The 23190-nt window shown below is 49.3% G+C and overlaps 1 protein-coding gene across 11 annotated transcripts in view; it reads left to right on the top strand.

The window, feature by feature from the left end:
• The window catches only part of BBS4 (Bardet-Biedl syndrome 4), a 57262-nt gene that overhangs the window by 713 nt on the left and 33359 nt on the right, over positions 1-23190 (top strand). For 8 of the 11 annotated variants that reach the window (XM_070054707.1, XM_051822314.2, XM_051822313.2 and 5 more), the window contains exon 2: positions 5482-5533. The exons of 1 other annotated variant lie outside the window; for it this stretch is intronic. In XM_070054707.1, the coding sequence (XP_069910808.1) occupies positions 5482-5533 (52 nt within the window). Of the gene's footprint in view, positions 1-5481; positions 5534-6734; positions 6866-16260; positions 17968-23190 lie in introns of those variants that run through there. 2 more of the 11 variants (XM_070054709.1, XM_051822316.2) reach the window with 2 other exon arrangements.

Genomic DNA, 23190 nt, shown 5'->3' with positions numbered 1-23190 from the left:
GTCTCAACCGCAAAATCTTGTCTACCTTGCTTCAGTGCCGCTATTCAAAACAGGTTCGAGCCGGCGCCGCGGCTCACTAGGCTAATCCTCCGCCTTGTGGCGCTGGCACACCGGGTTCTAGTCCTGGTCGGGGCGCCGGATTCTGTCCCGGTTGCCCCTCTTCCAGGCCAGCTCTCTGCTGTGGCCAGGGAGTGCAGTGGAGGATGGCCCAGGTGCTTGGGCCCTGCACCCCATGGGAGACCAGGAGAAGCACCTGGCTCCTGGCTCCTGCCTTCGGATCAGCGCGGTGCGCCAGCCGCGGCAGCCATTGGAGGGTGAACCAACGGCAAAGGAAGACCTTTCTCTCTGTCTCTCTCTCTCACTGTCCACTCTGCCTGTCAAACAAACCAAACAAACAGGTCCGGCACTGTTGCTGGAGTGATTGTGACTTTTTGGGAATTGGTCGAAGACACCCTGGAGGGGCCGGCGCTGGGGCACAGCCGGTAACTGCAACGCAGGCCTCCCATGAGAGCGCCTGTTCTAGTCCTGGCTGCTCCACTTGCGACAAGCTCCCTGCTAGTGTGCCTGGGAAAGCTGCAGACGGCCCTAGTGACTGGGCCCCTGCACCCACGCGGGAGAGCGGGAGGAAGCTCCTGGCTTTGGGCTGGCTCCGCCCTGGCTGTTGTGACCATTTGGGGAGTGAACCAGCAGATGGAAGACACCTCTCTCTCTCTCTTTCTCCCTCTATTTCTGCCTTTCAAATAAATAAATGTTAAAATAGTTTGATTCTTATTGTTTAATAAATACCCATCTTGTAAATTAAAGAGTTAAATCTTTGAGAACAGAAAACCAAAGTTACTAGGCCGGCGCCGCGGCTCACTAGGCTAATCCTCCGCCTAGCGGCGCCGGCACACCAGGTTCTAGTCCCGGTCGGGGCGCCGGATTCTGTCCCGGTTGCCCCTCTTCCAGGCCAGCTCTCTGCTGTGGCCAGGGAGTGCAGTGGAGGATGGCCCAGGCGCTTGGGCCCTGCACCCCATGGGAGACCAGGAAAAGCACCTGGCTCCTGGCTCCTGCCATTGGATCAGCGCGGTGCGCCGGCCGCAGCGGCCATTGGAGGGTGAACCAACGGCAAAGGAAGACCTTTCTCTCTGTCTGTCTCTCTCACTGTCCACTCTGTCTGTCAAAAAAATAAAAAAAAACCCCAAAGTTACTGTTGTACTAGTAGATCTGGCTCATAGATAATACCTGGTACATATCTGGTGTTCTATAAATTTGTATTTCTTTACTGAATAATGACATTGAGAATCATTTCATGTGCTTATATTCCATTCATTTTTGATGAAGGGTCTATAAATACTTTGCTCGCTTTTAAATGAGATGTTTGTTTTCTTATTAAGTTTTGTGTATTTGTTAAAATCGTAAAATGAGGCCGGCGCCACGGCTCACTAGGCTAATCCTCCGCCTTGCGGCGCCGGCACACCAGGTTCTACCAGGTTCTAGTCCCGGTCGGGGCACTGGATTCTGTCCCGGTTGCCCCTCTTCCAGGCCAGCTCTCTGCTGTGGCCAGGGAGTGCAGTGGAGGATGGCCCAGGTGCTTGGGCCCTGCACCCCATGGGAGACCAGGAGAAGCACCTGGCTCCTGCCATCGGATCAGTGCGGTGCGCCCGCCGCAGCCACCATTGAAGGGTGAACCAACAGCAAAGAAGACCTTTCTCTCTGTCTCTCTCTCTCTCTCACTGTCCACTCTGCCTGTCAAAAAAAAAAAAAAAAAAGGCAAAAACTTAATCTTCTGTTTTAGTCTTTTTTTTTTCTTAAAGATTTATTTATTTATTTGAAACAGAGAGAGAGGTCTTCCATCTGCTGGTTCACGCCCCAGTTGGCTGCAGTGGCCGGAACTGTGCCAATCGGAAGCCAGGAGCTTCTTCTGGGTCTCCCATGCAAATGCTGGGGCCCAAGGACTTAGGCCATCTGCTGCTGCTTTCCCAGGCCATAGCTGAGAGCTGGATTGGAAGTGGAGCAGCTAGGTCTTCAACCGGCGCCCATATGGGATGCTGGCACTGCAGGCAGCTGCTTTACCCACTACACCATAGTGCAGGCTCCCTGTTTTAGATTTTTTTTTTTTAAGATTTATTTATTTATTTGAAAGGCAGAGTCACACAGAGGAGAGACAGAGAGAGAGAGAGGTCTTCCATCCGCTGGTTGGATGGATACTCCCTTATTGGCCACAATGGACGGAGCTGTGCTGATCCGAAGCCAGGAGCCAGCAGCTTCTGGGTCTCCCATGTGGGTGCAGGGGCCCAAGCATTTGGGCCATCTTGTACTGCTTTCCTAGGCCACAGCAGAGAGCTGGATTGGAAGTAGAGCAGCCAGCTCTCGAACCAGCGCCCATATGGGATACCAGCGCTTCAGGCCAGGGCATGAACCCGCTGTGCTACAGGGCACCCCCCCCCCTTTCTTTTTGCTTTCCTGGGCCATCTTCTGCTGATTTCCCAGGCCTTAAGAAGGGAGCTGGATCAAAACAGGAGCAGCTGGGACATGAACCGGCACCCATATGGGATGCTGGTGCTGCCAGCAGAGCTTTAGCCTGCTACACCACAGCACCAGCCCTGATCTACATGTCTTTTATTTATTTATTATTTTTTGAAGATTTATTTATTTCAAAGTCAGAGTTACACAGAAAGAGAGGCAGAGGAGAGGTCTTCCATCTGCTGGTTCAGTCCCCAGATGACTGCAACAGCTGGTGCTGCCCCTATCCAAAGCCAGGATCCAAGAGCTTCCTCCACGTCTCCCACACGGGTCTAGGGACCCAAGGACTTGGGCCATCTTCTATTGCTTTCCCAGGCCATAGCAGAGAGCTGGATTGGAAGTGGAACAGCTGGGTCGCGAACCAGCGATCATGAGGGATGCCGCCACTGCAGGCGGCAGCTTTACCCTCTGTATCACAGCGCTGGCCCCTAGAAATTTTTTAAAAGTCTATTCTCACCATTAGTTTTAACTGGAGAATCTTATTTTTCTCCTCCCTTTCTTTTTCTCTTATTTCTTGGAAGTTAAGTATTTTGTCTTCCTTAAGTTATTACCAGTTAAAGTTTAAAATACATTAATAAAATATTTATTTATTTATTTGAAAGGCAGACTTAGGAGAGACAAACAGAGAAAGAGATCTTTATCTACTGGCTCACTTCCCAAATGGCCGCCACAACAGCCCAGGCTGGGCCAGGATGAAGCTGGGAGGGAGAGGGAGAGGGAGAGGGAAAGAGGTCTTCCATCTCTGGTTCACTCCCCAAATGGCTGCGAGGGCCAGAGCTGAGCTGATCAGGAGCCAGGAGCTTCTTCTGGTTCTCCCACACTGGTGCAGGGGCCCAAGGATGGGGCCATCTTCTGCTTTCCCAGGCATAGTATCAGGGAGCTGGATCGGAAGTGAGCAGCCCAGAGTCGAACCGGTGCCTGTTTGGGATGCCGGTACTACAAGCAGCAGCTTTACCTGTTGTGCCACAGTGCCAGCCCTAAATAGATAAATCTTTAAAAAAAAAAAAAAAAAAAGAAATTCACTGTCTCTCATTCAAGTCCCTGTGGTACATAACTCTGGATTTATTTTCTTTTGGTCCTGTCAGGATTTGTAGCATATTCAGAATCTAAGGATTAGTGTGTCATTACTTTCAGAATATTTTCAGCCATTATTTTTTCATGTGTCTTATACAAAAAGAAGGTATGTACAAAGAAAATGCACTTGAAGATTGTCTACAAAGTAATGGTGTAATATAGTACATTTTCTCCTTTAGAATTGAATATTAGACAACTTATGTGTAGATAATCTTAAAAGCTATTTTTTAAAAATATTTATTTTATTTATTTGAAAGAGCTAGAGACAGGCTGGCACTGCGGCTCACTAGGCTAATCCTCCACCTGCGGTGCTGGCACCCCAGGCTCCAGTCCCAGTTGGGGCGCTGGATTCTGTCCCGGTTGCTCCTCTTCCAGTCCAGCTCTCTGCTGTGGCCCGGGAATGCAGTGGAGGATGGCCCAAGTGCTGGGCCCCTGCACCCCATGGGGAGACCAGGAAGAAGTACCTGGCTCCTGGCTTTGGATCAGCGCAGCGCTGGCCTTGGCGGCCTTTTGGGGATGAACCAACGGAAAGAAGACCTTTCTCTCTGTCTCTCTCCCTGTCTAACTCTGCCTGTTAAAAAAAAAAAAAAAAAAAAAAAAAGCTAGAGAGAGGGAGAACTCTTTCTTTCATTCACTGTTTCACTCCCCAAATGGCCGCAATTCCTGGGGCTGAGCCAGTTCAAAGCCAGGAGCCAGAAGCTTCTTCCGGGTCTTCCTCATGGGTTAGGAGCCCAAGCACTTGGGTCATCTTCTAGTGCTTTCTCAGGTCATTGCAGAGAACTGGATGGGAAGTGGAGCAGCTGGGACTCGAACTGGTGCCCATATGGGGTGCCAGTGCTGCAGGCGGGGGCCTTAAACCACCGGGCAACAGCCCTGGCCCCTATAAGCTATCTTTTTTATCAAAGAATGATTACTTTTTGGGTTGGCTGCTGGAAAGTACAGCCTTAAATATAATACTAATATGAATTATCTATGATCTCAGTACATTTTTGAATGTATTTTATTATATACTGTAATTATTTGTACATTATATATATTATACATTATTAATAGTTTGGATCAACATATTTTAAAAAATATTTATTTGAGGGCCGGCGCTGCGGCTCAATAGGCTAATCCTCCACCTAGCGGCGCCGGCACACCAGGTTCTAGTCCCGGTTGGGGCACCGGATTCTGTCCTGGTTGCCCCTCTTCCAGGCCAGCTCTCTGCTGTGGCCAGGGAGGGCAGTGGAGGATGGCCCAAGTACTTGGGCCCTGCACCCCATGGGAGACCAGGAGAAGTACCTGGCTCCTGCCATCGGATCAGCGTGGTGCGCCGGCCGCAGCGTGCCAGCCATGACAGCCATTGGAGGGTGAACCAACGGCAAAGGAAGACCTTTCTCTCTGTCTGTCTCTCTCACTGTCCACTCTGCCTGTCAAAAAAAAAAAAATTATTTATTTGAAAGAGTTACACAGGGAGAGGAGAGGCAGAGAGAAAGAGGTCTTCCATCTGATGGTTCACTCCCCAATTGGCCACAACAGCTGGAGCTGTGCTGATTTGAAGCCAGGAGCCAGGAGCCTTCTCCGGGTGTTCCCACTGGGTGCAACGGCCTGACGACTTGGGCCATCTTCTACTGCTTTCCCAGGCCGTAGCAGAGAGCTGGATTGGAAGTGGAGCAGCCGAGACTAGAACCGGCACCCATATGGGATGCTGGTGCTTCAGGCCAGGGCGTTAACCCAGTGCTCCACAGTGCTGGCCCCCAACATGTTTGTTTTAAAATCATTCGACATGATGCCTTGTACCTGTTTGTACCCAGTGGGTTGATTTCATGATGGGTGAGCAGCTGATTGTTTTTGAGTGCTTTTCTAAGTTGGCGCAGTATGTTGGTGATGCTTTAATGCAGCCGGCGTTTCTCATTGCAGAGAGCCCAGTTGCCTGCATCTGCTGAATCTCAGAAACCTCGACAGAAAAAAGGTCTGTATGGGATTTCCTCAAATGTGTGTTTCCACAGTTTGTTTTTCTCATTGATTCTCTGTTTTTAATGCATTAGAACTTTTTAAAATTGTGAGTGTTGGGAAAGGGAATAGTGTTTAAATGTTCTACCACATCTAGCTTTTGTTTTATGGGGTATTTAGATAGTGGGCTGTTGGTTTGAACTGTAAATGTATTAAATGGAGCTTGATTACCACATGAGCTTGCAGATTTGCGGTTGTGGGGAAAAGCCCTCTGAAGATCCTGCTGCACGCATCAGGCCCTGCATAGTCTCATGTGGATGTTGAGTAGGTGCGCAGTTCGTTCATATGGCGTCTGGGACGCTCACCGATGCAGTAAGGACGTGCGTTCTGTGGTCTGATGGAGGTGTGGCACCCACTTAGAGCATCAGATTCCTTCTGTGTTAACCTGTGACGTGGGAAGACGTGTATAGGTTGTGCAGGTGACTGCTTGCATGTTCTCCTGTCTCTGGTGGACTCCACGTCCCTGCTCCTTGTCAGCCGTTAGACAAGACCTGAGCTGTGTCTACCAGAAGAGACATTGATTCGTGACCCTGGTGTTTATTGTAAGTTAGTCATTTTTAGGTGAGGAAATGAAGCCCGAGTGGAAGGGGCGTGGCTTGCCAGGCTCAGGTATGTGGTGCTCATCTGTCATCTGCATACGTGGGTTACAGTTGGCAGGCTGTCCTTCCTCAGTTGTTCCCTGCTCAGAGTCCTCACAGATGATGTTGTCAGTACCGTTTCAGTTTATTAGTTGATTTTGGACTTTGCTTTTTTTTTTTAAGATTTATTTATTTGAAAGAGAAAGAGAGAGAGATCTTCCATCTGCTGGTTCACTCTCCAAATGGCTGCAACAGCCAGAGCTGGGCGAATTTGAAGCCAGGAGCTTCTTCTGGGTCTCCCATGCAAGTGCAGGGGCTCAAGGACTTGGGCCATCTTCTGCTGCTTTCCCAGGCGCATCAGCAGGGAGCTGGATTGGAAGTGGAATAGCTGGGACTCGAACTGGCGCTCATATGGGATGCAGGCCTTGCAGGCTGGGGCTTTAGCATGCTGTTCCACAGCACCATCCCCTATATTGGACATTTCTGTCACTATTTGAAATTAAAATCAAGTTGTTGGGAGGTATGATTGCCGTTCAGAAATCTTTATTTATTCTTAAAAGATTTTATTTATTTATTTGACAGGTAGCGTTACAGACAGTGAGAGAGACAGAAAGGTCTTCCTTTTTCCATTGGTTCACTCCCCAAATGGCTGCAATGACTGGAGCTGCGCTCATCCGAAGCCAGGAGCCAGGTGCTCCTTCCTGGTCTTCCATGTGAGTGCAGGGGCCCAAGGACTTGGACCATCTTCCACTGCCTTCTCAGGCCACAGCAGAGAGCTGGACTGGAAGAAGAGCAACTGGGACTAGAACCTGGTGCCCATATGGGAAGCCGGCGCCACAGGCGGAGGATTAACCCAGTACGCCAAGACCCTAGCCCCCAGTAATTTATTTAATAAAAGGTTTTCAGGAATAATTTTTAGGGAAAAAGCTGTACATCTATAAGATTATTTGTGAAAATCAGGCATAATGTTTTCATTACCTAATATAATTGGTATTGTTTTTAAAGATTTACCTATTTATTTGAAAGAGTTACAGAGAGAGGAGAGGCAGAGATAGAGAGGTCTTCCATCCGCTGGTTCACTCCCCAGTTGGCCGCAACGGCTGGAGCTGTGCCGATCCGAAGCCAGGAGCCAGGAGCTTCTTCCAGGTCTCCCATGTGGGCGCAGGGCCCCAAACACTTGGGCCATCTTCTACTGTTTTCCCAGGCCATAGCAGAGAGCTGAATCGGAAGTGGAGTGGCCAGATCTTGAACCGGCACTCATATGAGATGCTGGCGCTTCAGGCCAGGGTGTTAACCTGCTGCTTCACAACGCTGGCCCCAGTGGTTTTTTCTTAATTGCTGAAGGATAGACTTTTTAAAAAAGATTTGTTTATTTATTTTAAAGGCAGAATTAGACAGAGATACCTTCCATCTTCTGGTTTGCTCCCCAAATGGCCTCAGTGGCCAGAACTGCGCCAGTCTGAAGTCAGGAGCCAGGAGCTTCTTCCAGGTCTCCCATGTGGGTGCAGGGGCCCAAGCACTTGGGCCATCTTCCACTGCTTTCCCAGGCCGTAGCCGAGAGCTGGATTGGAAGTGGAGTGACAGGGACTTGGAACCAGTGCCTGTATGGGATGCCGGTGCTTTAGGCGGCTTTACCTACCACAGCACCAGCCCCAGTATTTTTTTTTTTTTTTTTTTTTTTTTTTAGGTTTACTTTCATTCCATTTGAAAGGCATAAAAAAGAGAGAGATCTTCCATCTACTGGTTCACTCCTCAAACACCTGCAGTAGCTGGGGACCTGGAACTTAGTCTTCATCTCACGCATGGGTGGCAAGGACTAAAGTCCTTGAGCCACCACCTACTGCCTTCCAGGTGCACATTAGCAGGAAGCTGGATCAGAAGTGGAGGAGCCAGAACTCAAAGCAGACACTCTTACTTTGGATGTCGGTATCCTAACTGCTATGCCAGACACCAGCCCCTTTAATATTCTTCTTCTTCTTTTTTTTTTTTTAAAGATTTATTTTATATATTTGAAGGGCATAGTTACAGAAAGGGAGAGGAAGGGAGGGAGATGGAGAGAGGTCTTCTATCTGCTGGTTCATTCTCCAAATGGCTGCAGCGGACCAGGCTGAAACCAGAGCTGCCCCTGGGCATCATGTGGTGCAGGGGCCCAGGTGCTTGGGCCATCTTCCACTGCTTCCCAGCTGTATTAGCTGGGAACTAGATTGAACTGGAGCCCAAATGGGATGCCTGTACTGCAGGCAGAGGCTTAACCCATTATGCCATGCGCCAGTCCCTTCTCCCCACCCATTAACAGTCGACACTGGTTTTGAACACGAGAACCATCTTACTGTCAATCTGTCATGAGGTGACGTGGCTTGCTAGGTGGGCTGGTGTGCCTCTTTGGTCTCCCGTATTCATGCCACCCTTCCTTGAGTCCCACTTGTGCAGCAGAAGAGGCCCTTATACTCAGCAGGAATTGGGTTGTGTGTAGTTGGGTGAATGATTAGTGTTGCAGCTTTTCAGGAAAAGGGATGTGTTGATATGTTATGCTCCAAACTTTACTACTGCTGCTGAGGTGCCCCTCCAATTAGGTCTTCCTCCCTGTATCCAAGAGCCACCACTTTCTGGTTTTGATTATTAACATTCCGTCTTTCCTGTTCTTCAGCACCTCATGCTTATGGGGACTTAACATGTCCCAGGTCTAGTGATAGGTGTTGGAGGAATACAAAAGTAGGGCATGGATTCTTCTCTCAGAGAACTGGCAGTCTTCACCAGAATGAACAAACATAATTTTGTTTTTAGACTTTTAAATTTCTTTGAAAGTTGGTGTGACACACACACACACACACAGAGGAGGGAGAGAGAGAGAAACAGAGGGCGGGGGAGAGAAAAATCTTCCATCAGCTGGTTCACTTCTCAAATGCTGCGGCAGTCAAGTCTAGGCCTGGAGCCAGGAATCCATCCTGGTCTCCCAGCTAGGGGGCAGCGGCCCAAGCGCTGAGCTGTCATCTGCTTCCTCCTTGGGTAGAATTAGCATGAAGCTAAATCAGAAGGGGTAACCAGGACTTTAACCAGGCATCCTGATAAGAGATGCTGGTGTCCCAGTCACTTAGCACTGCACCACACACCTGCTCTGCCGCCAGCAATGGTGAGGGTTCCAGTTTCTCTACATCCTTGCCAATACTTATTTTCCACCTTTATTTTTAAACAGCTCTCTTAATAGGTGTGAAGTGATATTTCACTGTGGTTTTGATTTATATTTCTATAATAACTAAAGAGGTTGAAGACCTTCTCAGGTGCTTATGTCAACTTTTTCTTTTTTTTTTTAAGATTTATTTTTATTTATATGAAAGAGTTACAGAGAGAGGTAGAGATGAAGAGAGAGAAAGAGAGTGGTCTTCCATCTGCTTGTTCATTCCCCAAGTGGGCACAACAGCCAGAGATGCGCTGATCTAAAGCCAGGAGCTTCTTCAGGGTCTCCCCTGTGGGTGCAGGAGCCCAAGGACTTGGGCCATACTCTGCTGCTTTCCCAGGCACATTAGCAGGGAGCTGGATTGGAAATGGAACAGTCAGGACTTGAACTGGTGCCTATATGGGATGCCAGCACTGTAGGCCAGGACTTTAACCCACTGTACCACAGTGCTGGCCCCAAATTTTTCCTTTCTTGAGAATTATTTATTCAAGTATTTGGTCATTTTTTAATGTTTATTTTTTAGGGTAGATGCTGTGGCGTTGTGAATAAAGCCGCCACCTGCAGTGCTGACATCCCATATGGACGCCAGTTCAAGTCCTGGCGCCTCTACTTTTTTTTTTTTTGACAGGCAGAGTTAGACAGTGAGGGAGAGAGAGAGAAAGGTCTTCGTTTTCCGTTGGTTCACCCCCAATGGCCGCTGCGGCCACTGGCATACTGCGCTGATCTGAAGCCAGAAGCCAGGAGCTTCTCCTGGTCTCCCATGTGGGTGCAGGGGCCCAAGCTCTTGGGCCATCCTCTACTGCCCTCCCGTGCCACAGCAGAGAGCTGGACTGGAAGAGGAGCAACTGGGACAGAATCCGGCACCCCAACCGGGACTAGAACCCAGGGTGCCAGCACCGCAGACAGAGGATTAGCCTATTGTGCCACGGCACTGGCCATTGTGCCTCTACTTCTGATCCAGCTCCTTACCAGTGTGCCTGTGCAAGTCCTTGGGCCCCTGCAGAAGCTCCTGGCTCCTGGCTTTGGGTCAGCCCTACTCCAGCTGTTGTGGCCATTTAGGGAGTGAACCACTGGATGGAAGATCTCTCTCTCTGCCTCTGCCTCTGTAACTCTGCCTTTCTAATTGATAAATAAATCTTTATAAAAGTTTTATTGTTTAAGATAGTTTTTATTTATCTAATTTATTTGAAAGGCGGAGAAGCAGAGATCTCACATCCACTGGTTCACTCCCCAAATGCCTGCCATAGCTGGGTCTAGGCAAGCGAAGACAAGTTCCTGGTTTTCAGTCTGGGTCTTCTACGTGCGTGACTAGGACCCAACTACTTGAGCCATCATCTGCTGCCTCCCGGGGAATGCATTAAGAAAGAAGGTGCAATTGGGAACAGAGCCAGGACTTGAACCCACACATTCTGATATGGGGTGTGCATCCTTTCTCTGCATTTCAAATAATAATAATAAAAGTCAAAGAATCTATTGTCTGTGTATCCTAAATGTATGAAAGATTTTTTAAAAAGCCTTTATTTTAGATGCGAAGAGACAGGGAGTGACAGACAGAAAGAGTTCCCATCTACTTGGTCACTCCTCAAATGCCTGCAAAGGTCCCGGCTGAGGCAGAAGCCTGGAACGAGGAACTCAGTTCAGGTCTCCCATGTGGGCACCAGTAACCTAATTACTTAAACCATTACCATTGCCTCCCGGGATATGCATTAGCAAGAAGGTTGAGTCAGAACTGGGTTTCAAATCTAGGCCCTCTGATATGGAACTCGGTATCTTACCAGCATCTTAAGTGCTATGCCAGATGCTTACCCTATGTCAAAGTTATTGAGAAAAGTAGAGATGTGGTGCCTGGCTTTGTCTGTAGCCAGTAAAGCCGCTGCCTGTGATGCTGGCATTCGATATAGGTGCTGGTTAGATTCCCAGCTGGGCCACTTCCGATCCAGCTCCCTGCTAATGTGCATGGGAAAGCACTGGAAGATCCCCCATGTGTTTGGGCCCCTGTACCCACATAGGAGACTTGGATGAAGCTCCTGACTCCCGGCCTTGGCCTGGCCCAGACCTGTCCATTGTGGCCGACTGGGGAATGAACCAGTGAATAGATGATCTCTCTCTGTGTCTCTTCCTTTCTCTTTGTAACTCTGACTTTCAAATAAATAAATGAATGATTCTTTAAAAAAGAAAAGATAGTAAGACTGATGATTCATGCAAATAAATATTTACCACTATTTAGTATTTAAATTTTTTTTTTTTTTTTTGACAGGCAGAGTGGACAGTGAGAGAGAGACAGAGAGAAAGGTCTTCCTTTGCCGTTGGTTCACCCTCCAATGGCTGCCGCGGCCGGCGCGCTGTGGCTGGCACACCGCGCTGATCCGATGGCAGGAGCCAGGTACTTACCCTGGTCTCCCATGGGGTGCAGGGCCCAAGGACTTGGGCCATCCTCCACTGCATTCCCTGGCCACAGCAGAGAGCTGGCCTGGAAGAGGGGCAACCGGGACAGAATCCGGCGCCCCGACCAGGACTAGAACCCGGTGTGCCGGCGCCGCAAGGCGGAGGATTAGCCTAGTGAGCCGCAGCGCCGGCCTTTTAAAATTTTTAAAAAATATATTTATTTTATTTTATTTGAAAGGCAGAGTTACAGATGGAGAGGGAGAGAGATCTTCCATCCACTCATTCATTCCCCAGGTGGCCACAACAGCCAGAGCAGGGCATATCGAAAGCCAGGAGCTTCTTCTAGATCTCCCACGTAGGTGGCAGGGGCTGCAGGCGCTACAGGCTGGGGCTTTAAAAACACTGTGCCACAGTGCCAACCCCTAAGTATTTAGATTGTATTTTATTTTTTAAAAAATATCTATTATTTATTTGAAAGTCAGAGTTACACAAAAGTAGAAAGAAGGAGGGAGGGAGGGAGGGAGGGAGAGAGAGATCAAGAGAGAGAGATCGAGATCCTCCATTCATTCCCCACTTGGCCGCAACGGGTGGAGCTGGGCTGATCTGAAGCCAGGAGCCAGGAGCTTCCTCCGGGTCTCCCACGCCGATGCAGGGTCCCAAGGACTTGGGCCATCTTCTACTGCTTTCCCAGGCCATAGCAGAGAGCTGGATTGGAAGTGGAGCAGCCGGGACTCGAACCAGTGCCTATATAAAAAAAATTTATAATGTATGCTCTTATCAGCTTGGGATGTCCTGGGCAAGTGGGCAGCTGTAAGAGTCAGAACACAGAATCTTGGGCCATTAAATTCCTTTGTTTTGTGTGAAAGTAACTACTTGTGTCCCAGCAGCCTAGCAAATTCTGGCATTCATCCAAAAGAGAAAATCTCAACCCATTAAATAGTAACTCCCCATTTCCTCTCACTCCCCAGGTCCTGGTAACCTGCCTTCTGGTTTCTCTGTGGATTTGCCTATTGTAGATACTTAATATGGAGACAAACTGTATTTGCCTTTCTGTGTCTGCCTTTTCAGGATTCAGTAATGTTGTAGCATGTGTCAGAACTTCATTTTAAAAAGTTTATTTAGGCCAGCTCCATGGCTCACTTGGCTAGTCCTCCACCTGCTGTGCCGGCACACCAGGTTCTAGTCCTGGTCGGGGCGCCAGATTCTGTCCCGGTTGCTCTTCTTCCAGTCCAGCTCTCTGCTGTGGCCTGGGAGTGCAGTGGAGGATGGCCCAAGTGCTTGGGCCCTGCACCTGCCTGGGAGACCAGGAGGAAGCACCTGGCTCCTGGCTTCGGATCGGCGCAGTGCGCCAGCTTTAGGAGCCATTTGGGGGGTGAGCCAATGGAAGGAAGACCTTTCTCTTTGTCTCTCTCTCTCTCATTATCTAACTCTGCCTGTCAAAAATAAATAAATTAATAAATAAAATAAACCCCTTTATTTATTTGAACGGCAGAGTGACAGAGGGGGAGACAAAAAAGAGAAAGAGATCTTCTATCTGCTGGTTTACTCCCCAAATGGCTGCATTGATGGGCTGGGCCAGGCCAAAGCCACGAGCCTGGTACTTCGGCTGTCATCCCCTGCTTTCCCAGATGCATTGGTTGGGAGCTGCTTCAGAAATGGAGCAGCTGGGACCCTAACCAGTGCTCCAAGATGGGATGCTGGCATTGCAGGCGGCAACTTAACCCACTGTGCCACAATACCAGCCCCAGAATTTCATTTTTTAATGCTGAATAATATGCCATTGTATGTGAGTGTGTGTGTGTATATATCTATGTATATAATACACAAAACATTTTCTTTATCATTTTATCTGTTGATAGACATTTAGATGGTTTTCTGCATTTTTTTTTTTTAAGATTTTGTTTGTTTGAGAGGCAGAGACACAGTCAGAGAGAGGCACAGTCAGAGAGGGAGAGACAGACAGAAGCATCTTCCATCCTCTAGTTTAATACCTACATGGCTGCAATGGTCAGAGCTGGGCCAAATTAAAGCCAGAAGCCAGGAGCTTCTTCCGGGTCTCCCACGCTGGTGCAGGAGCCCAAGCACTTGGTCCATCTTCCGCTGCATTCCCAGGCCGTTAGCAGGGAGCTGGACTGGAAGTAGAGTACCTGGTACTTGAACCAGCGCCTGTATGGGATGCCAGTGCTGCAGGCAGAGGCTTAGCCTATTGCGCCACAGCGCTGGCCGCTTTGCATTTTTTAGTGCTAATAATTCTGAAGAAATTTAAAGCTTTTAGAAATGGGGAATTTTGTAGATGTATGCTATTTCAAGACTGCATATAACATTTTCTTGTACAGGTTATTTACTCTGTATATTTGGCTCCCTGTAATTTCATAGATACGTGCTTTGTGCTTCATGAATCTTTCACTTACCTTACATTTCAGTTTTTGTTTTTTTTTTTTTGACAGGCAGAGTGGACAGTGAGAGAGAGAGACAGAGAGAGAAAGGTCTTCCTTTGCCGTTGGTTCACCCTCCAATGGCCGCCGCTGCAGCCGGCGCACCGTGCTGATCCGATGGCAGGAGCCAGGATCCAGGTGCTTCTCCTGGTCTCCCATGGGGTGCAGGGCCCAAGCACCTGGGCCATCCTCCACTGCACTCCCTGGCCATAGCAGAGAGCTGGCCTGGAAGAGGGGCAACCGGGACAGAATCCGGCGCCCCAACCGGGACTAGAACCCGGTGTGCCGGCACCGCAAGGTGGAGGATTAGCCTATTGAGCCACGGCGCCGGCACATTTCAGTTTTTGTATAAACAGAATTGTAGTTAGATGGTAATTTAATTGTTACCTAATTCAGCCTACAATCCGTGTGAAACTCCTCTGAGTGTCTTTTTTTTTTACCCCGATATTCTCTCTAAAATTTATTTTCATCTGTTTAAAAGAGAGAGAGGTAGAGAGAGAGAGGGAGAGAGAGAGATACAGATAGAGGTATCTTCTATCCACTGGGTCACTCCTCAAATGCTTGCAACAGCCAGGGCTGGCCAGGTCGAAGCCAGCATCCAGGAACTTAGGTCAGGCCTCCTAGCAGGGACCCAAGTACTGAGCCTTGCCTGTGCCTTTCAGGATCCATGTTATCTTGTCAGGAAGCTGGAATCGGGAGTGGAGCTAGGACTCAAACCCAGGTACTCCAGCACTGGGTATGGGCATCCCAAGAGACATTTTAACTGTAGGCCATGTGCACACCCCCATGTTTAATTTTTTTTTTATAGACAGAGGGAGAGGTCTTCCATCTACTAGTTCACTCCCAGGTAGCTCTAACAGCTAGAGCTTGGCCTGTCTGAAGCAAGGAACCAGGAGCTTCTTTCGGGTCTCCCACGTGGGTGCAGGGACCCGAGCACTTGGTCCATCCTCCACTGCTTTCCCAGGCCATTAGCAGGGAGCTGGGCCGGAAGCAGAGCATCTGGGACTTGCGCTGGCGCCCATATGGGATGCTGGTGCCACAGGCAGAGGTTTAGCCTACTATACCACAGCACCAGCACCCCCCACCATGTTTAGTTTTTTGAGAAACAGTGTTAGCTGTTAGCTGCTACACCTTAACTGCTGTGCCAAATGCTGGTCCCCAAAAATTACTTGGCAAATTCTGATTGAGGAGCCGGCGCCGTGGCTCAATAGGCTAATCCTCCACCTTGCGGCGCCGGCACACCGGGTTCTAGTCCCGGTTGGGGCGCCGGATTCTGTCCCGGTTGCCCCTCTTCCAGGCCAGCTCTCTGCTATGGCCAGGGAGTGCAGTGGAGGATGGCCCAGGTGCTTGGGCCCTGCACCCCATGGGAGACCAGGAAAAGCACCTGGCTCCTGGCTCCTGCCAGGATCAGCGCGGTGCGCCGGCTGCAGCGGCGGCCATTGGAGGGTGAACCAACGGCAAAAGGAAGACCTTTCTCTCTGCGTCTCTCTCTCTCACTATCCACTCTGCCTGTAAAAAAAAAAAAAAAAAAAAAAAAAAAAAAAAAAATTCTGATTGAGGAATTAACTTTTAAATAATCTAGGTTATATGGTAAAACCATAATTAACTAATCTTGTGTGATCTTTTCTTCCGCATCCCATTGTATCTCATGACAAGCAAACAAGCTGAATAGCGGCAGTTTAATGAAGAAATTAAAAGGCAGCTTCTAGTGTGTCCTTGAGTCAGTTCTGTTCAGCTCCTGTCTCCTGCTTAATTTCATTCCTGTAGTGATGATGTTCCACTGACACTGGACTTGTCCCCCGCTGCTGTCCTCACCTCCTCCTCTGGTCTTGCTGTCGGGAGGAGCTGGCCCTCGCCTCTCCTGTCCTCCCCAGCTCCTGAGCTGCAGCATCTGACTGGGTCTGCAGTGGGAGGAACTGGCAGGAGGTGAAAGGGCGAGAGGAAGACGCCAGCCTGCGCCTCGCACCCAGGCCCGCCCTTTCTTCCGGGGGCTGGAGGAGCTTGTCTTCTGCTGCCAGCTTCCTCCGGGAGCTCCAGGCCTGCTTCTTCCGCGTTCCTCCATGCCAGGGTCAGTGCCTGTGCTGACCTCTGCCTTCCCCAGCAGGTTCTCGCTTCTTCTTCTTCTTCTTTTTTTTTTTTTTTTTTTTTTTTAAGATTTATTTATTTACTTGGAAGTCAGAGTTACACAGAGAAGGGGAGGCAGAGCGAGAGGTCTTCCATCTGCTGGTTCACTGCCCAGTTAGCTGTAATGGCTGGAGCTGCGCTGATCCAAAGCCAGGAGCCAGGAGCTTCTTCTGGGTCTCCCACCTGGGTGCAGGGGCCCAAAGCCTTGAGCCATCTTCCGCTGCATTCCCAGGCCATAGCAGGGAGCTGGCCTGGAAGTGGAGTACCTGGTACTTGAACTGGCGCCCATACGGGGTGACAGCGCTGCAGGCAGCAACTTTTACCTGCTGTGCCACAGCGTTGGCCCCAAGCTTCTCGCTTCTTGCATCACCCATCACAGCCCTTCTGTGTCAGATCTTGCAATGCTCTCTGTTTCCTCGTGCAGGGTCTGATTGATACAGAGCTCAAGTGATACCGATAAGAATCTCTTACACGTAAATTCAAGATTTGTCACATTTTCTGAAGTCCCAGATATTATTTTGAAGTAAAAAAGTGTTATATGTTTTTTTTTTTAAGATTTATTTACTTATTTGAAAAGCAGAATTACAGAGAGGCAGAGAGGTCTTCCATTTGCTGGTTTACTCCCCAAATGGTTGGAATAGTGGAAGTTGTGCCGATCGGAAGCCAGGAGCATCTAACAGGTCTCCCACATGGGTACAAAAGTCCAAGCACCTGGGCCATCTTCTGCTTTCCCAGGCCACAGCAGAGAGCTGGGTCGGAAGTAGAGCAGCCAGGGCTAGAGCCAGAGCCCATATGGGATGCCGGCACTGTGGTGGTGGCTCTACCCGCTATGCCACAGCTCCGGCCCTGTGTTGTAATTTCTGTTTGGCATGAGGAAATGAATGTTTGTTGAATGGCCACTTCCAGATTTTTCATATTTTCCAATGAAAATTAAAGGGAACAGAGGAAGCCTGCTCAAGTTAAATTATTTGGGTCCCACAGAAGGCTGGTGCTGAATTACAATTGGAATTCTACAGCTAAGAACTTGCATTGCTGCCCTTCAGCAAGAGCTGGAAGAGATCCGTTCCCAGGGATAGGCTGGTGTACAGCGTTATTAAAAATGGCTTGGTCGTTTTTTGGAAAATCGCTGCCTCAGAGCTGGAACCGCAGTCATTTTCTGCCCTGCTCCCCTTAGCTGGGACACTGTCTCAGCGTTAGGCAGAGTTAGTATCAGATCTGCATATGGCTCTTCCTAGGCCACCTTAGCACCTGGACAAGTGACGGGCGAGGAGTTCTTGAGGTGAACATTTATTCAGGCGTGGAACTGTCCGAAATACGTCAGGGCATCCTTACATCGGGAGACGTGAGGAAGAAATGTCACAGAGTAGAATGGGCCAAGGAGTTCTGTTGCCAGGCTGCCAGCCTTCTGCCTTGGCGACAGTGCCTGGGGAAGAGTGGGTGAGGCCCGGCCTTCAGCTCATCGGCTGGCCGCCAGCTTCTGTGGTGAGGGAGGCCCTGGACTGCAGCTGGCGCGAGCTGACCGCCCTGCTTGTAAAATAGAGAAGGCCGTGCTCTACTTCCACGGGCCTGTCTGAGGACTTCCAGGGGTCATCTCACAGTGCTCTTGAACGCGCCTAAGAACCGGGTCCTGGTTTGTAGGGGGTGTTGGAGTGAACAGCGATTTGGAATACGCGGAATTCAGTGCATATGTTTACAGGTAAAATTCTAAGTATAAATTCAGATTTCATAGACTCTGGGGATTTCTAAATTATCCAGAATTCTCTCATCTTTGAGACTAAGGAAATAAGAATGTTAAGAAGTAACAGCAACAAGAGCTAAAACTTCTTTAGGGTTTACTGTGTATCAGGAACTATTTGTATCCGTTCTCTTGGTTTATTATTAGAGCGACAGAGAGAGGAGCAAGGAGGGGAGAGACAGAGAATGAGAATTCTCATCTGGGCACTATTTGAACCTCTCATGTGTGAAGTCGTCCACTCCTCACAGTTCTGTTCCCTGCCCCTCCTACTTGTGTGATCCCCTACCCTGTGTTGCTTTGTTTTATCATCATCCGTTCTTTCTCTTAGACCCTCCTCCCCACCTTCCCTGCCTGCCCCACCCCCCACTGTAAGCTCCCTGCAATCAGTCATTTGTGGTCACTTCAGAGTCCTCGGTGCCAGAACAGTGGCACACAGTAGGCAGTTGGAGATACCAGTTGAATGAATGAGTCTCGGGGTTTTTTTTTTTTTTACTTTTTGACAGGCAGAGTGGACAGTGAGAGAGAGAGAGACAGAGAGAAAGGTCTTCCTTTGCCGTTGGTTCACCCTCCAATGGCCGCCGCGGTTGGCGCGCTGCGGCCGGCGCACCGCGCTGATCCGATGGCAGGAGCCAGGTACTTCTCCTGGTCTCCCATGGGGTGCAGGACCCAAGCACTTGGGCCATCCTCCACTGCACTCCCTGGCCACAGCAGAGAGTTGGCCTGGAAGAGGGGCAACTGGGACAGAATCCGGCGCCCCGACCGGGACTAGAACCCAGAGTGCCGGCGCCGCAAGGCGGAGGATTAGCCTGTTGAGCCGCAGCGCTGGCCCTGAGTCTTGGTTTTATAGATGAGAAAATTGTACATTTTTCAAGGTCACACATCTGGTAATTATCTAAGGACTTTGATTAAGTTAAAATTCGTTCAGCTTTTAAAGTTTATTTCAAAGAGAGAACAAACAAACTCGCAATTCCATTTGCTGGTTTACTCCCCAGAGCACTGCAATAGCTAGGGCTGGCCCAGGCTGAAGCCACAAGCCTGGGCCTTCATCTAGATCTCCCACGTGGATAGCAGCTTGAACCTTTGCCGGCTGCCCCCAGAACTGCATCAGCAGGAAGTTGGGTTTGAAGTGGAGTAGCTAAGCCAGGCATTCCAGTGTGGAATGTGGGTGTCCCAAACATGCATTTACCCACTGTGCACAAGAGCTGCCCTTCATCGTCGTCGTCTTTTTTTTTTTTTTTTTTTTGACAGAGTTAGTGATAGAGAGACAGAAAGGTAGAGTTATAGACAGAGAGAAAGGTCCTCCTTTTGTTGGTTCACCCCCCAAATGGCTACTACGGCCAGCGCGCTGCGCCAATCTGAAGCCAGGAGGCAGGTAAATCCTCCTGGTCTCCCATATGGGTGCAGGGCCCAAGTACTCCACTGTACTTCCTGGGCCACAACAGAGACCTGGACTGGAAGAGGGGCAACCGGGACAGAATCCTGCGCCCCGACTGGGCTAGAACCCGGGGTACCAGCGCGCAGGTGGAGGATTAGCCTAGTGAGCCGCGGCGCCGGCCGCCCTTTATCTTCTAAACACTACGTATTCAGGAGTGTGAAATGACCATTAGTACTTGGATTTAGAGTACCGTCTCCCTTCCAATTCCAAAAGCCACCTCATAAATGGAACATTTTTCTTTTTTTCACAAAACCTGACTTGTCTTTTATTGTGGAACTTTTTAAAAAATATTTTGTTTATTTATTTGAGAGGTAGAGTCATAGACAGTGAGAGGGAGAGACAGAGCAAAAGGTCTTCCTTTTGTTGGTTCATTCCCCAGATGGCCGCAATGGCTGGAGCTACACCAGTCCGAAGCCAGGAGCCAGGAGCTTCTTCCCAGTCTCCCATGTGGATGCGGGGGCCCAAGCACTTGGGCCATATTCTACTGCTTTCCCAGGCCATAGCAGAGAGCTGGATTGCAAGAGAGGCAGCCGGGACTAGAACCGGTGCCCATATGGGATGCCAGCGCTGCAGGCGGAGGATTAACCTGCGCCATGGTGCCGGCCCCATTGTGGGACTTTAATAGTAGACCAAGTTCGAGGCTGAGGAAGCAGTGATACATGGTGACATTGTAAATGGAAGAAGGTTTAGTGCAGCCTCCATATAGTGGAGGCATGAGCCAAGGTTACCCAGCAAGCTTCCTGTCTCAGAGGGATTCGTAAATTAGGTACCCTTCTTTATTCACTGCACACACCACACACACCATACATGCCACACCCCCACACCATACATGCCACACATACCACACACACACCGCACGCACCATACATACCACACCCCCACACCATACATGCCACACATACCACACACACACCGCAAGCACCATACATACCACACACATACCATACACACCACATATACCACACCCCACACCATACACACCATACATACCACACACATACCATACACACCACATATACCACACCCCCACACCATACACACCATACATACCACACACATACCATACACACCACATATACCACACCTGCCATACCACACACACCATACATGCCACACCCCCACACCATACACACCATATATACCACACACATACCATACACACCACATATACCACACCCCACACCATACACACCATACATACCACACACATACCACACACACCACATATACCACACCCCACACCATACACACCATACATACCACACACATACCATACACACCACATATACCACACCCCCACACCATACACACCATACATACCACACACATACCATACACACCACATTACCACACCCCCACACCATACACACCATACATACCACACACATACCATACACACCACATATACCACACCCCACACCATACACACCATACATACCACACACATACCATACACACCACATATACCACACCCCCACACCATACACACCATACATACCACACACATACCATACACACCACATATACCACACCCCACACCATACACACCATACATACCACACACATACCATACACACCACATATACCACACCCCCACACCATACACACCATACATACCACACACATACCATACACACCACATATACCACACCCCCACACCATACACACCACATATACCACACCCCCACACCATACACACCATACATACCACACACATACCATACACACCACATATACCACACCCCACACCATACACACCATACATACCACACACATACCATACACACCACATATACCACACCCCCACACCATACACACCATACATACCACACACATACCATACACACCACATATACCACACCCCCACACCATACACACCATACATACCACACACATACCATACACACCACATTACCACACCCCCACACCATACACACCATACATACCACACACATACCATACACACCACATTACCACACCCCCACACCATACACACCACACACACCACACACATACCATACACACCACATTACCACACCCCTATACATCCCCCCACATACCACGCACACCATACATACCACACACACCACATATACAACACCCCCCCACACCATACACCCCCCACATACCACACACACACCATATGCACACCATGCACACACAATACATACCACACATGCCATACATACCACAACCCCCCCACCATACATACCACACATATACCACACACATACCATATACAACACAGATACACCATACACACCACACGCATCATACACACCACACACACCATACACAACACACATAGACCATTCATACTACACACAACATATATAATACACACATACTACACAAACACACCATGCACACACCACACACACCATACATACAACACACACCATACACACCACACATATCATACATACCACACACGCCATATGTACCACAATACCACACACAGACACCATAACACTACTACACACACACACACACACACACACCATACACACCACACATGCCACACACACACACCATACATACCACCCACACCATACATACCACACATTCCCCACACACACCACATATTACCACACATACCATGCACATATCACACACACCACACCACATACACACAGTTTTGGAGATTTGTGTGGCTTTGGGAAGGAATGTAACTCTGGAGAGGGTGACAGAATGTGAGTGAATGCTCAGATGTGGGGCTGGTGCTGGGGTGTCGTGGGCTAAGCATTCAGTTGCAGCCCCAGCATCCCATGTGGGCGCTGGTTCTAGTCCTGGCTGCTCCACTTCTGATCCACCTCTCTGTCTATGGCCTGGGAAAGCAATGGAAGATGGCCCAGCTGCTTGGGCCCCTGCACCCACATGGGAGACCTGGAAGAAGCTCCTGGCTCCTGATTTTGGATTGGCTCAGCTCTTGCCACTGCAGCCATTTGGGGTGTGAACCAGTGGATGGAAGACCTCTCTCTGTCATTTCCTCTCTCTGTCTATAACTCTGCCTCTCAAATCTTTTAAAAAAGATTTATTTATTTAGTTGAAAGAGTTACACAGAGGTACTGGCACTGTGGCACAGCGGGTTAAAGTCCTGGCCTGAAGCGCCGGCATCCCATATGGGTGCTGGTTCTAGTCCCGGCTGCTCCTCTTCCAATCCAGCTCTCTGCTATGGCCTGGGAAAGCAGTGGTAGATGGCCCAAGTCCTTGGGCCCCTGTACCCGTGTGGGAGATCCGGTAAAAACTCCTGGCTCCTGGTTTTGGATTGGCGCAACTCTGGCCGTTGACACCATTTGAGGAGTGAACCAGCAGAAGGAAGACCTTTCTTTCTGTCTCTCCCTCTCACTGTCTGTAACTCTGCCTCTCAAATAAATAAATAAAATCTTAAAAAAAAAAAAATAGGTACACAGAGAGAAGGAGAGGCAGAGAGAGAGAGGGGTCTTCCATCCGTTGGTTCACTCTTCAGTTGGCTGCAATGGCTGGAGCTGCGCCGATCCAAAGCCAGGAGCCAGGAGCTTTGTCCAGGTCTCCCATGTGGGTGCAGGGGCCCAAGGATTTGGGCCATCTTTTACTGCTTTCCCAGGCCATAGCAGAGAGCTGGATCGGAAGTGGAACAGCCAGGTCTTGAACCGGTGCCCATATGGGATGCCAGCATTATAGGCAGTGGCTTTACCCACTGTGCCACATTGCCGGCCCCAATAAATAAATCTTAAAGAAAAAAGTTTGAGAACCAGTGGACAGTGTTT

The sequence above is a fragment of the Oryctolagus cuniculus genome, chromosome 12, assembly GCF_964237555.1.
Source record: "Oryctolagus cuniculus chromosome 12, mOryCun1.1, whole genome shotgun sequence".
NCBI classification, from domain to species: Eukaryota; Metazoa; Chordata; class Mammalia; order Lagomorpha; family Leporidae; genus Oryctolagus; species Oryctolagus cuniculus.
Note: the sequence above shows the minus strand (reverse complement) of the source record. Positions and strands in the feature narration are given on the sequence as shown.